This window comes from Rhodofomes roseus (assembly GCF_022264815.1).
Source record: "Rhodofomes roseus strain CIRM-BRFM 1785 chromosome Unknown C8Q71scaffold_4, whole genome shotgun sequence".
Lineage (NCBI taxonomy): Eukaryota > Fungi > Basidiomycota > Agaricomycetes > Polyporales > Fomitopsidaceae > Rhodofomes > Rhodofomes roseus.
Window position 1 is genome coordinate 1,946,689 of NW_025952960.1, and position 12,166 is coordinate 1,958,854.

The window sequence follows — 12,166 nt, forward strand, 5'->3', positions numbered from 1 at the left end:
TGCAATGATTCCATGGAGTCCGTCTGCGAATCAAGTTCCGACAGAGTTGATCGGGAAGATCCCGCACTCGAGTGAAGATTCAGTAGGAAGCGAGAGAGGAAGACGGAGGGAAGCCTAACAAGGGAGTGAGTGACTCGACTCCAGCAGCCAGTTACATCTGCTTACGGGACCAGTAAACAAGACGTGTAGTCTATCTTCTAGAGCATACATAATTGTGAACTTCGAAACCTTTGCAGTGCATCAAGACGTACACTGTATAGCATCAATGTCGTTATTTGCACGATGTTGAGGATTGACACTGAGCTAAAGACACGACCGGTCAATTGGTCACCAAAGTGTCGCTTCGGCTATGGAGATCTCACATGAAGTATATCGTCCCTATTCGGTATATGTCATTCTCAGTTCGTAATCGAGTAATGAATTTACTTGCCGTCGCGCAGCAGAGTATCGACAACGGGCATACTTGCACCCGAAGAACCGACCGCTCTCCTGATGCCCCATGCCCTGCTCCAAGTGATCAAAAGGACTATCAGGTCCGCACATACGCTGCTGACATCCTTCAAAATTATACCTGTAACCTCCGAATCGTGGATGAGAACAGCTTCGTGACATGAAATAAACAACACACATCTGTCGCCCAAGGCATGAGACGAATGACGACATGCATTACTTGCTAACTCACATATACAACGATCGAAACGAGATGTCGAGAGTGTGTGAGCATACAATGGTGCCGTTGTAGCGTTCTAGGAGATAGGTCGTTCTGGAACAGAGATACTGTGGGGTATCGTTGAGTGGCCTGCTGATCGACATCAAGAAAGCCACGCACTATGTTACTCCAGATCGTTGCTGAGCTCAAACACAACACAAGCGACGTGATCGTCTTAGACCGTCCGCTGAGAGCAAAGACTCGAAGCGTCGCGAACACTAACGAGCACGCGTGAGCTCCGCCCGCACAAAATCAACATCGCAGATTTACCTGACTGTATCGCGCACAGAGTGATGAGACACAAGTTGATGGCTACGTTGATGATCAAGCATCTGAGAGCGGCAACTTCAATACGCGGGTTGTGTGCTAGATACATGAGAGGATTACCCCTTATCAGAACACGGTGTCAGCTAGCCAATCCTCCTCAAACACTACAGCTACTCACGGTGTCAATGAAACGACTCGTGTTCACGAGAAATAAGACGGCATAGGTCAAAAGAGCGTAGCGATTGGAGAAGAATAGGAGCTTGGGTCCCGTCGCGCCTCTCTTCCAGAAGTGCCGGATCTCTTTTGGGAGCGAAATCACATAGTCGTAGACAATCAGCGCTGTATATGGGACATCGTCAGTTGCCTGTATTGAGGGTCGCATCCAGAACACTTACCACAGACTGCAATAGTGCATAGGCTCATCATATGGCTTGCGATGTACGTCAGACGCTATGCAGATGCTAAGGTCATATAAGCCAAAGATGCTCACCAGATGGACAGTGTCGCTGAAACGACTGTCGTAGACTCGGACGCACTGGCCCATACGCTTCGTCCAGTAGCTGGCATCTTGCAGGGCGAGTGATTTTTTTTTTTTGGTAAGATGATCTGTGTCTGCGACAAGGGTACTTCAGCGCAGTTGAACGGTGCAATACTCTTGCTCGCGGCTTTTGACCTAGGCCCAGATCATTTCTGTTTTCCTTGGGTTCAGCGTCGCGCCTTCCATTTGTATACTATCGCATTAGGCTCTCACGGAGAACCGCGCCACAAACCTCCAATTCGGTCGAGCAGTAGCCGCATGCATTAGTCGTCAAGTTTTAGAGCAAAAAATCATGTTGATCGACACGGGCTAGCGGTACGTACTCAGGCTGTCCCTACGCATCGGCTTCGCTTCTTGCTTCAACGAAAGCGGCGTCGCGCCACTCCGAGGCGGTAGCCACTCATCTGGCCTGCGCATGCGCACGCGAGTCTATGCATGTTTGCAGTTTTCGCTAGGGTACAGTAGTTCGCTCTACAGTGAGCTAGACGCCTGGTGGACGGGATGCCACAAGCAGCTAATAAAAGGCATCTCACCTCGGATCAGAGGGCGTTCCCAAAGCCAGATCGACAGCAAATCGACGTCGTCGGTGATGTGTTGGAAAGCGCTAAGGGATCTTATCCGAGAACGGTGGTCAATCAATCGACTCTGCCTCGCCTTGGACGAATCTTAGAGGAAACCTCAAGAATCATAGACGATAGTCGGCCTTCTGGGAAGAAAATTCATGAGCTCGGTCGAATCATGGGCGCCGCAATACGGATTGACGACTGTATTGTACATTCCCGCATTAGACCGGGAAGCAATGGGCAGTATCGGGATTGGTTGTATGAGTGCAATCGCGAGAGACTCACTTGAATGCCGGTGCACTAGTGCGTGACCCTGCGGGAATCGTATTTGAATGATTTTGCGATATTGGGCTATCCTATGCAGGCGCGAACATGCCCGTACGAGCGATTCGGCCAGACCTGGGAGTAACTATCCATGATGAGTTACAGACTAGCAGCTGTCAATGTCGACTTGTTGTCGTACCTAAGTTTCGCTTTCCTCCTGGACCGCGGTCCCAAACTGTACGTACGACCGCGGAGGGTACTGTGTCTGCTGAGACCCGAGTGTACAAGGCGCACAGCGACTGCCACGACACAAGATATACTCGCTGAGGGTAGCGACAATGGGACCCGTGCTCTGCCAGGCCAGCAAACTTCAGCGTCCGTTCACGGTCGCAAAGAGCACATGGCGACTCTGACACGGTATTGGAGGTGGTCTGAGGTAGTACCCTGGATTGACCGGATTTGGTAGCTGCTGCGCTTCACTTTGCCCAGATGCTTACTAGGCGCGAACTCCTGTGGCAGCGGTCAGCATCTTGTACAGCATATCAGCCGTTAAAGGAAAACAAACCGTGACTATAGATAGGGCCGCTACTTTCACCGTTCAACCAGTCTCTGGGAGACTCACACCGGTCAACGACCAAGATGTCAACGCGAGTACCGTTGGTAGAATGTCTATATATGTTCATCGATCCATCTCGCAGAAACTGAGAGTAGTCATAAATGCATGTCAGTGGCCGAGGGTAAAGACGTTGTTAACGGTCACGCGTCACGACTCACCGTCACGGTCGAGAGGGGCCAGCGCTTGGCAGCCACAGTTGGCGCCACCGGACGGTGACCTCGCTGTAAATGTCTGAATCGCTGAGACTCTAAGAGGAGGAGAAGGGGATCCATGTAACCATGCAGCACGCGCATCTCGCGCGGTGCATGACAGCGTTCACTACTAGAATGTGGCCGCATTCAGACTGCACGAAGCTGACTGCAACGCAACCGACAACCTATCGACAACATACAGTACATGCTCATTGCAGCAACATTGCAGAGCTTTCGGACCACGGTGCAGCATTCCAAACAAACTGCGTCTACGAGCAATGTAGTAAATACACAGGTACACTATGTTACAACGAGCACAGAGCGCAGTCCAGTTCCGTACAACAGGACGCAGCAGACACCTGTCGTTCTCATCAGTGTTAACGTTACTTATATGCGGCTAACGCGATGCGACATACCATGAAACGACACCGGAGTCAGACGCCACCTTCACCACTGGGGAGCGATTTTACTCCACGTTGCGTCCATGTTGCTCACATACCATGCAGGCGTCTCTTGTATCCCGAGATACTTCTGCATCTTCTCGATGTCGTCCTGAGGAATAGCCCAAGCGAGCCCGTAGTTCGAGTAAATGGATATCACCAGCTTGTGCGGGTAGTGCAGCACGCCGCAGATACCGAACGGCCGCCTGGTGATAGGTAGGTGACGCATGTCGATGCCAGCCTCTTTTGCCATGTGATACAGAGCGATGTTCGCCGACCTAAGTTCATCCACGTATACGCCGCATTCCTCTTCCTCATCTTCTTCATCTGTATCGCCCCAGTGTGCGCTCTCCCCGTCGCTATCGGAGTCCTCCGAGTCGGAGGAATAGAGCTTTTCTCCCCATGGCGTCGTTGGCTTGTGCACGCGGCCGATGACGGTGTATCTCGCGAGCTTGTGCTGTTCAGCATATCCGACCAGTCTCGGGAGAAGGTCGCCGATCGACCAGCCATAGTACAGGACGGGTGGCTTCCATGTGGCCTTTGAGTCCGGCATCAAGCTGCGATGGAGTCTTGGTAGGGGGTTCATACTGGACACGCTTTCGATTACCTAGGATCGTAATAAGCAATCAAGTTCTTAGCGACGTAACGAGTAGGGCTTACTGCTTTAGTCAACTCTCCACGCTTGAAGGGAGGTTGATTGTACGGAGCAGGCAATGCCTGCTTCTCTCCGGGAGGATCGAGGGAGGGAAGAGTGCAAGGTGAAATACTAGATCTGGGTAGTGACATGGTCGTGAAGAGGATAGTACTATGTAGAATTGCGGATGTGAGTTCCAGGGAAGGCTTGTTCGTCGGTGGCTGCTTTATACCTGTTGAGGCCACGTGCATGGCCCCATCAATGCTCTCCCGATATGGATAATGATGTGGTTCAGCCACGGGGCTAGCGCTGATCGATGATCTGTGTGGCCTCTGTGACTCCGAGTCGTACGCCGCAGCAACCAAGCCGCAGCTTTCTCTCGACCTTCTATGCCTTGCGATCCGTATTTGGAAACAGTCGCGTGCCTTCTTTTGGTAATGACAATAATAGCTCGCTCGCCATTTGCTGATGCGCAGTGGCCACTGGCCCATGGCAACTAGTTGCAGATTCCGAATATGGGACATCCGCATAATCATTGTATTGGTTTCCAAAGTCTTTCTAGATTGGGAATGTGGCAGCATGGAGCGTGGGATTGAAGGCCATTTGTGGCCATGGTCGTGGCCATTACCCTATCGAGCAGAGTCCCTTCACAACCGTGGCCATGCGTCGAGATGCATTTAAAGAGCCGGGCCTCCGACTCGATGTCTAGTAAGTACGCTCTCCCCGCTCTTAACCAGCCATGCCGCCCTCGACCACTCGCGATGCGACCATGCAGTCCCATATGCGCAAGATGAGACGTATTCTTGCACAGATCGATCAACACGGGCCAGAGCACGGGTTATATGAAGCGGTCAACGAGATTTTACTGCAAGTTGCTCGAATGATAGAGTCGCCTGACTACGACGTCTCGGTCCATCCCCAGGCTCTGTTGCTCATAAAGCCCGAGACCGAAGGTGCGTATGGGTCTATGTTTTCTTGTGCATCTCGCTGAGTAGGATCTACCCTAGGGGAATCGAATGACTCAGCCTCCGATACGAGCTCAATCTCGTACGCGAGCTCAACGTCGGAAAAGAGCGCAGCATCCGACTCAGACGTTGCGTCTGACGAGGGCTCCGTATCCGAAACCCAGAGCGGTGACGCGGACGAGTCTGATGGCAGTGCATCCGCGGCCAGTATCAAGACTGTGAAGCCTTCCACCAGCAATACTCATGCACAATCCAGCAACGGCAAGGGAAAGAAACGATTTCCCGACTTCGTAACTCACCTGTCATTTCATCTCGCCCATCGTCGCATACTCTTCGTTCATGAAGTCAAGCGGCTTCCCCAAGGTCTCACGTTCACCCTTGGGCCACGACCGACCCTGCGCAATAATCCCGAGGTTTTTTCTGCCTTCACTCAAGATATCACGCAAGCGCAGATACTACAACAAGTCCAGTTCGCGTTTGAGCGCTATCCACTCGAGAACCAGATCCGTGCCATGTGCATCATAGGCCTTTTCTTCGAAGTCCTCGTTTTCGAACGCGACCGCACACCCCAGTTTGACGAATACCGCGATGGGGAGGCGACCTCAGTCTACACATCTGTGGTCGGGCCACACCATATCTTCAATGAGCGGTTCACGGGCTACAACTCCGTGTTCAAAGCAGAGTGGAAGAAGGCCGCGGACGTGAAGCTCAAGGCGATCAACAACCTCACGAAAGGAGAGAGGGGGCCAGTGGCTGCCGAGCCATTTATGCAGTATGACTTCGATTCCGAGAATTAGATCCCTCCTTATGTTTCGACGAGGAGGAGGAGGAGGAGATGATGTCTTTAGCAATCTGCTCACGTTACGTGTTCTATGTATAGCCACAGTATTCAGGATAATCGACTGGACTAGTAGTGTTACATCCGAATGTATCCAGTTGGTATCCAGTTGATTCCTACGAATTCGCCTCAGAAGCAATGTAATATCTACCCTCACGCACATACATTCGCGCCTGCCTGTTGACATGTCAGGCCTTCAGGAGTCAGGACTCGGTCGCGACTCGCGAGTGGCGACTCGGTCCTGGGACGCGTCGCGCGCGCGCGCTGCACGTGACCCTTCTGTGTCCGCTCGCATCGGAGTTCGGAGTTCAGGTGGTCATTAGGACCAAATTAGGACCTTTTAGTGTCCGGCGAACAGGCCTTCCCTGGGCGACTCAACCGTATTTCTACATATCCTCTTCACTGCCATGTCGCTACCCAGATCTAGTATCGCATCGTTCACCTTACCCTCCCTCGATCCTCCGGGAGAGAAGCGGGCATTGCCTGCTCCGTACAATCAACCTCCCTTCAAGCGTGGAGAATTGACTAACGCAGTAAGCCCTACTCGTTACGTCGCTAAGCACTCGATTGCTTATTACGATCCTAGGTACTAGTTAAACGCGTGTCCAGTATGAACCCCCTACCAAGACTCCACCGCAGCTTGATACCGGACTTGAAGGCCACATGGAAACCACCCGTCCTGTACTACGGCTGGTCGATCGGCGACCTTCTCCCGAGACTGGTTGAATACGCTGAACAGCACAAGCTCGCGAGATACACCGTCATCGGCCGCGTGCACAAGCCAACGACGCCGTGGGGAGAAAAGCTCTATTCCTCCGACTCGGAGGACCCCGATAGCGACGGGGAGAGCGCACACTGGGGCGACACAGATGAGGAAGATGAGGAAGAGGAAAGCGGCGTGTATGTGGATGAAGCTGGGTCGGCGAACATCGCTCTGTATCACATGGCAAAAGAGGCTGGCATCGACATGCGTCACCTACCTATCACCAGGCGGCCGTTCGGTGTCTGCGGTGCGCTGCACTATCCGCACAAGCTGGTGATATCCATTTACTCGAACTACGAGCTCGCTTGGGCTATTCCTCAGGACGACATCGAGAAGATGCAGAAGTATCTCGGGATACAAGAGACGCCTGCATGGTACGTGAGCAACATGGACGCGACGTGGAGTAGATTCACTCCCAGGTGGTGAATACGGCGTCTGACTCAGGTGTTGTTTCATGGTATGTCGCGTCGCGTTAGTCGTATATAGCAACACTCATAAGAACGACAGGTGTCTGCTGTGTCCTGTTGTATGTACGGGACTGGATTGCGCCCTGTTCTCGTTGTAAGATAGTGTACCTGTGTATTTGCTACATTGCTCGTAGACGCAATTTGTTTGGAATGCTGCACCGTTGTCCGAGAACACTGCAATATTGCTGCAATGAGCATGTATGTTGTCGAGAGGTTTTCGGTTGCGTTGCAGTCAGCTTTATGCGGCCCGAATGCGGCCACACTATATTTCGCCCAGGTCGTATTGACAACTTCAAGTCCGCGTCGCGACGCGTCTCGGTTCGAGTCGCGCTACACGTGACCGTTCCTTTTCCGCCCACCCGGCCCGGCCCACCGTGTCTGCCCCTCCCAGTCCAGAGCCTACTAAATCAGAATCAATTAATACGCACTCTCAGCACTGTATCCCAATGCATAGATCCAGACAGTAGGTATGTATCGAAGCGAGCGAGCGTAATAAAAATGTGGATGTGTGCAAGAACGCTACACGCAAATGCCGTTGCCTAAGCCAGCTAGATGGATAGTATGCATGTATGATATGTAGATACCGCAATACGAGATATAGTCCGTTCAAACGGCCGAGTCCGTAGACACACGCACACGCGAGTACGCAAACTCCGGCCACCTACCGTGACCGCCTCAATCACAAGAACTAGGCCAGTACCCAGAGGGCCGGGTTGCCCGCAACCCAATCATCCAAGCCGTCATCACTTCCATCCAGATCGGAGACCCCGGCACAGAGACCGCATCCTGAGACCCAGGCGAGCGACGCTGGGCGACGGGTCTGCGCGGCGGTCGAGGACGTTCCGGACGCTCCAGACGGACGGACGGACGGACCCACACTCCCGGACACGGTCCAGGAGGGCAGGACGCGGGCGTGGCTCAACCACCAATAAAACCCCTCATTCCCGACCACCACCACCACCACCACCACCACCACCCTACTAGTATTCATCCATCAAAGCCCTTCGACTACTTGAAGATCCGCTCCCACTTGCGCATGCACGAGTACGCCTGGTAGTCAAAGCTCCTCCAGCCGCGACACGTGCACTTCTTCTTCTTGATCGTGCCCGGGGTGTGCGGGCAGTGCGTGAACGGGTGGTGCTCGTACCCGATCTCGTCGAAGAAGTGGATCTGGTCTTTCCGCAGGAACAGCGCAGCCGCGATCGAGTGCACCGGCGCGTCGCCCCAGCGCTGCAACACCGAGCGTGAGCAAAAGCGAAGGTTGAAGAGGAGGGAGAGACGCACCTCGTAATAGAACCCGCCCTTCGCGTCGAGGTACTCGAAGAACTCCGTGTACGCCTCCCCGCGCCAAAAGTCCATGTTCGCGATCTCGAAGTTCGACCAGACTATCAATGCCGCGGGTCAGCTCAGCGTCCGTCAATTGCAATACACACTTCGAAGGAGCCCGGCAAATTAGGAGCTTCGCGGAAGGGCAAAGATGGCCAGGACTACACGCCAAGGCACCAAGCCTTGTCGACAAGCCGACATCCCAACTCCCAGGCTTCCGCCAAGCCACAGCCGCGGTGATTACATATAGGTACAGAAGCCTACGCCTCGCCGCTGCGGGAAGTCACCCACCCCCGCCGCGGAAGGGCAGATCAGCCTTCGCCGCCGATGCGCGCAATCAACCCACGCCTCATCCCGCCGATCGCCCGCCCCGCCCGCTGATGGACCGCCAACCGATCTCGGTCCAAAAATAGCACCCACTCACAATGGCACAGATTGTACGTATCGCCCCCGTCCTCGCTGAGGTACCCCATCGCGTTGTCCGGCGCGACGTACTGCGGGTTCTCCTCCGCGAACGCCTTCACCGCCGGCCACAGCGTCGGGATCGTCTTCTCAAACTCGAGCAGCGTGATCGTGAACCCTGCGTGCACCTTGCGTTCAGTGCTGCGTAGTATGCGCGGAGGGGGAAACGCACCGTAGACCTTATTGTGCTCCTCCATGTAGAGGAACGGGTCCTCGTCGACGACGCAGTGGAAGTGTACGTCGGGCTCGACGCGCCAGTACCACTTGTACTGCTGCAGCAGCGGGTGACGGTAGAAGAAGCCCGAGTTAAAGCGGCACATGTTCCGGTACGACACGCTCCCTATCCACATCGCCCTCAGCACCGCGACAAACTCAGGCCAGATACTGCGGCGCACCTGCGTAGATGATATCCTGCTCGACCATCGCGTCCCTGCTCTCGCTCGCCTTCTCCTCGTCGATCCAGTCGGGCTGGTACCAGTGCTGCGGCGGGATAAGCGCGAAGGTTACGGGCCCTGACACAAGCGCGCTGATCTCCCTACCGTGCCCGTCCGCAGTCAGTACTCCCGCCCTCACCGCATCACAACGAGGACTCACTCCTTGAACTGCTGATCAAACGGGACGTTGTTCAGGAAGAGCCACGGGTACCCGAACTGGCGATTGAACTTCTCTTCGAGGTCGCGCACGCTCTGCTTCGCCTTCTCGAGCTCGTTGTTCCGCGCGAGCATCAGCAGTGTCGCGTTCGCGCGGCGCGTGCCGTTGAACCCCACGGGCAGGCCCGCGTACTCGCTGTTGTGCGTCTCGCCGAGGATCAGCTTCGGGTCGTACTCCGTCGGCCGCGGCATCGCGGGCGCGGACGCGGTGGCGTTGGGTGCGCCGCCATTGATGGGAGAGGTGAGGAACGCAGAGACGGACGAGAGCAGGTGCGGCGCGCGGGCGGGCGAGGTGGTGAGCGAGAGACCAGTGTAGAGCAACGTGAGCCCGAAGCCGACGAGCAGGAGGGCGCGGGTGATGCGGTTGAGCTTGAGCGTGCGGATAGGGCCGGGAAGGTATCCAAGTGGCATGTTTACGGTGAACAGGGGAAATAGGATAAGTTAGAGCGAAAGAGGGGAAGGGGGCGCTGGTGCTGGGCCTGCAGGATGGATAGGATGTGGGTAGACTGTAAGTAGGAGAACGGGGGAAGGCAAAGTGAGAAGGCGGCTGGCACGCAGTCCAGCGGGCGTGTGCAAGATGTTCCGACGTGTGCGAAGCGGCGGCTGTCAGCAGCGAAGCTCAGATGGCGGTGAGTCGATTGACGACGGGGGTCCGGTCTGATTCGCGCCTCCGTGTCAGCCTTCCCACTCCACCGACAACGAACGCACTCACCGACGGTTTCAGGCGAAGTGCATGGGGGAGAGCAGACAATGAGGGCATGCAGCTGCTTACAGCGGCTGCGCAGCAGAGGTGAAAGGAGGAAGGAAAGGCACGGACCGGGAGCTCTGGATGTGGCCTGGCGGAGGCGCTGCGCACTGCGCATGCCTCTCCCTGTTCGCGAAGACGGACGCCTGCTGCGCGCGGCTCTGGGACGATGACGACAGTTTCGGGCCCGATCTCAGATCGGGTGGCGCGCCCCCTCAAACAGCCGGCGGGGAGGCTGCCCTCATTCGCCCGCTATTAATAGCTTCCCGCAGTGGCTGCCTCTCGTCCGCATGCGGACAGGAGACGGAGACTCTGGTGAGACTCTGGACACCACGCAGGCGGTCAGACGGTCACTACGCTCTCAGCGTTCATCTAAATCTGACAAGGGACGACGGGCGTACAGCAGTTTCCAGCAGCGCACGTTCCATGTCGACACGACTGACACCGCGGCACGTCGCGGACGGACCGCTCGACACCATGCTGACCGAGGACGTCCGTCTGCGCCATGACAGTAGCGACGAGTCTGTAAGCACGCTGACCATTCGTTTATCTGTAGGCAGACACACCGATTCAGTCGTTAAATGCGCATATAGCGTTCGCCTCTCCCAATTCAACCCAAAGTCAACCTTAGATACCAAGCTTAGCACGGTGATACGCAGGCACGAGGATGCGGAGAAATGCCGTGTGCTCGGGCAACGCGACCGCCTTCGCGTGAGAGAGGGGCATATGTACTGAGGCCTTGAGGGTTCGAGGGAGAAACGGGGCGCGGCCTTCCACCTGTCGTCGAACCTTTTTATACGGGCCCAGTGTGACTGTGATGTGAATGAGAGAGGAGAGTATCTTCGAGCTTAGCACAGAACATGTCAAAATCCAGCTCGATCTGGTTGTACTGCGTCATCGCGTCTTGAGATCGCATCGGTACGACAAGTGAAGATGGCAGCGAATGAGGTCATCGTACTCTCTTAGGATGCCCTCGGTGAGGAGCGTCCGCATTTGGCCAAGGGATGCAGTCGAGAGGGTCCAGAGCGACCGCTGACGTGACCAGGGAATGGCATAACTGACTGCAAGCAGTTGTCCTCCATACGGCAAGCCGCGCTTTCTTACTCCTCGGCGGCGTCGACAATAGCGACGCATACAAACGTACGCTCGGGCCACCGAAGGACTCGCGTACTCACGTGCATATACTGGACATTACTCTCCGTCGCAGAACAACAAAGGCGACGAGTAGCGTGATAATCACCATGCACAACGTCCAGTATGTCTGGGGAAGCGCACCATCTCAGGACTTTTTGATTCACCCGGTCGAGCAGAACATGCTTTACAGGAGTCTGAGCGCAACTCATTGTCAGTATACATACTGTACGAGCCGTCTTCACGCGAATGTAATGCGGCTGCGGTGCCTGGAGATCGCCGCCGCAGCCTCCGTCAGGATATTCTCCCGCGTACAGATTCCCATATCCTCCAAAAAAATCAGTCACAAAGAAACGGGAAAGTATATTAATCTAATTGATTCTAGTCCGCACCTGCGACAGTCAACCGCCTCATGATTTATTGTATTGCAACACACCGAATATCGTTGTTCTCGCAAGCCATACACGAGGGGCTGCGCACGAGTACCACTACGGCGCCAATAAACCCCTGCAGCGAGGCGAGGTGATTGCAGCCGGACGCTCTCTTATTCCGTGCAATGCGCAGCAGCCATCCTGGAGTGCAGCCCGGCGCTGCGTG

General features: G+C 55.1%; 7 protein-coding genes across 7 annotated transcripts; 3 read left to right on the forward strand and 4 right to left on the reverse strand.

Annotated features, from left to right (window-relative positions):
* Nucleotides 1-982: 982 nt before the first annotated feature.
* On the reverse strand, nucleotides 983-1,744 carry C8Q71DRAFT_439322 (uncharacterized protein). Its single transcript, XM_047918549.1, has 4 exons — nucleotides 1,467-1,744; nucleotides 1,372-1,406; nucleotides 1,151-1,315; nucleotides 983-1,041 (listed from the first exon to the last, which is right to left on the reverse strand). Exons 1-4 carry the CDS (start codon nucleotides 1,541-1,543, stop codon nucleotides 1,034-1,036), a joined length of 285 nt encoding a protein of 94 aa, XP_047782571.1. The 5' UTR covers nucleotides 1,544-1,744; the 3' UTR covers nucleotides 983-1,033.
* Nucleotides 1,745-3,354: 1,610 nt separating this feature from the next.
* C8Q71DRAFT_743479 (uncharacterized protein) lies at nucleotides 3,355-4,440 on the reverse strand. Its single transcript, XM_047922888.1, has 3 exons — nucleotides 4,249-4,440; nucleotides 3,565-4,195; nucleotides 3,355-3,507 (listed from the first exon to the last, which is right to left on the reverse strand). Exons 1-2 carry the CDS (start codon nucleotides 4,372-4,374, stop codon nucleotides 3,596-3,598), a joined length of 726 nt encoding a protein of 241 aa, XP_047782572.1. The 5' UTR covers nucleotides 4,375-4,440; the 3' UTR covers nucleotides 3,355-3,507; nucleotides 3,565-3,595.
* Nucleotides 4,441-4,556: 116 nt separating this feature from the next.
* C8Q71DRAFT_743480 (uncharacterized protein) lies at nucleotides 4,557-6,112 on the forward strand. Its single transcript, XM_047922889.1, has 3 exons — nucleotides 4,557-4,656; nucleotides 4,723-5,175; nucleotides 5,230-6,112. Exons 2-3 carry the CDS (start codon nucleotides 4,962-4,964, stop codon nucleotides 5,982-5,984), a joined length of 969 nt encoding a protein of 322 aa, XP_047782573.1. The 5' UTR covers nucleotides 4,557-4,656; nucleotides 4,723-4,961; the 3' UTR covers nucleotides 5,985-6,112.
* A 258-nt stretch (nucleotides 6,113-6,370) lies between these two features.
* C8Q71DRAFT_439424 (uncharacterized protein) lies at nucleotides 6,371-7,319 on the forward strand. The gene is made up of 3 exons (XM_047918550.1): nucleotides 6,371-6,558; nucleotides 6,612-7,245; nucleotides 7,296-7,319. The coding sequence occupies exons 1-2, from the start codon at nucleotides 6,433-6,435 to the stop codon at nucleotides 7,212-7,214; spliced, it is 729 nt and encodes a 242-aa protein (XP_047782574.1). The 5' UTR covers nucleotides 6,371-6,432; the 3' UTR covers nucleotides 7,215-7,245; nucleotides 7,296-7,319.
* Nucleotides 7,320-7,631: 312 nt separating this feature from the next.
* Nucleotides 7,632-8,263, reverse strand: C8Q71DRAFT_743485 (uncharacterized protein). Its single transcript, XM_047922890.1, has one exon. It carries the CDS (start codon nucleotides 8,244-8,246, stop codon nucleotides 7,944-7,946), a length of 303 nt encoding a protein of 100 aa, XP_047782575.1. The 5' UTR covers nucleotides 8,247-8,263; the 3' UTR covers nucleotides 7,632-7,943.
* C8Q71DRAFT_439434 (glycosyltransferase family 15 protein) lies at nucleotides 8,226-10,285 on the reverse strand. The gene is made up of 6 exons (XM_047918552.1): nucleotides 9,638-10,285; nucleotides 9,439-9,578; nucleotides 9,216-9,383; nucleotides 9,006-9,161; nucleotides 8,540-8,640; nucleotides 8,226-8,485 (listed from the first exon to the last, which is right to left on the reverse strand). Exons 1-6 carry the CDS (start codon nucleotides 10,102-10,104, stop codon nucleotides 8,264-8,266), a joined length of 1,254 nt encoding a protein of 417 aa, XP_047782576.1. The 5' UTR covers nucleotides 10,105-10,285; the 3' UTR covers nucleotides 8,226-8,263.
* Nucleotides 10,286-10,313: 28 nt separating this feature from the next.
* C8Q71DRAFT_439431 (uncharacterized protein) lies at nucleotides 10,314-11,213 on the forward strand. The gene has a single exon (XM_047918551.1). It carries the CDS (start codon nucleotides 10,523-10,525, stop codon nucleotides 11,171-11,173), a length of 651 nt encoding a protein of 216 aa, XP_047782577.1. The 5' UTR covers nucleotides 10,314-10,522; the 3' UTR covers nucleotides 11,174-11,213.
* Nucleotides 11,214-12,166: the final 953 nt, after the last annotated feature.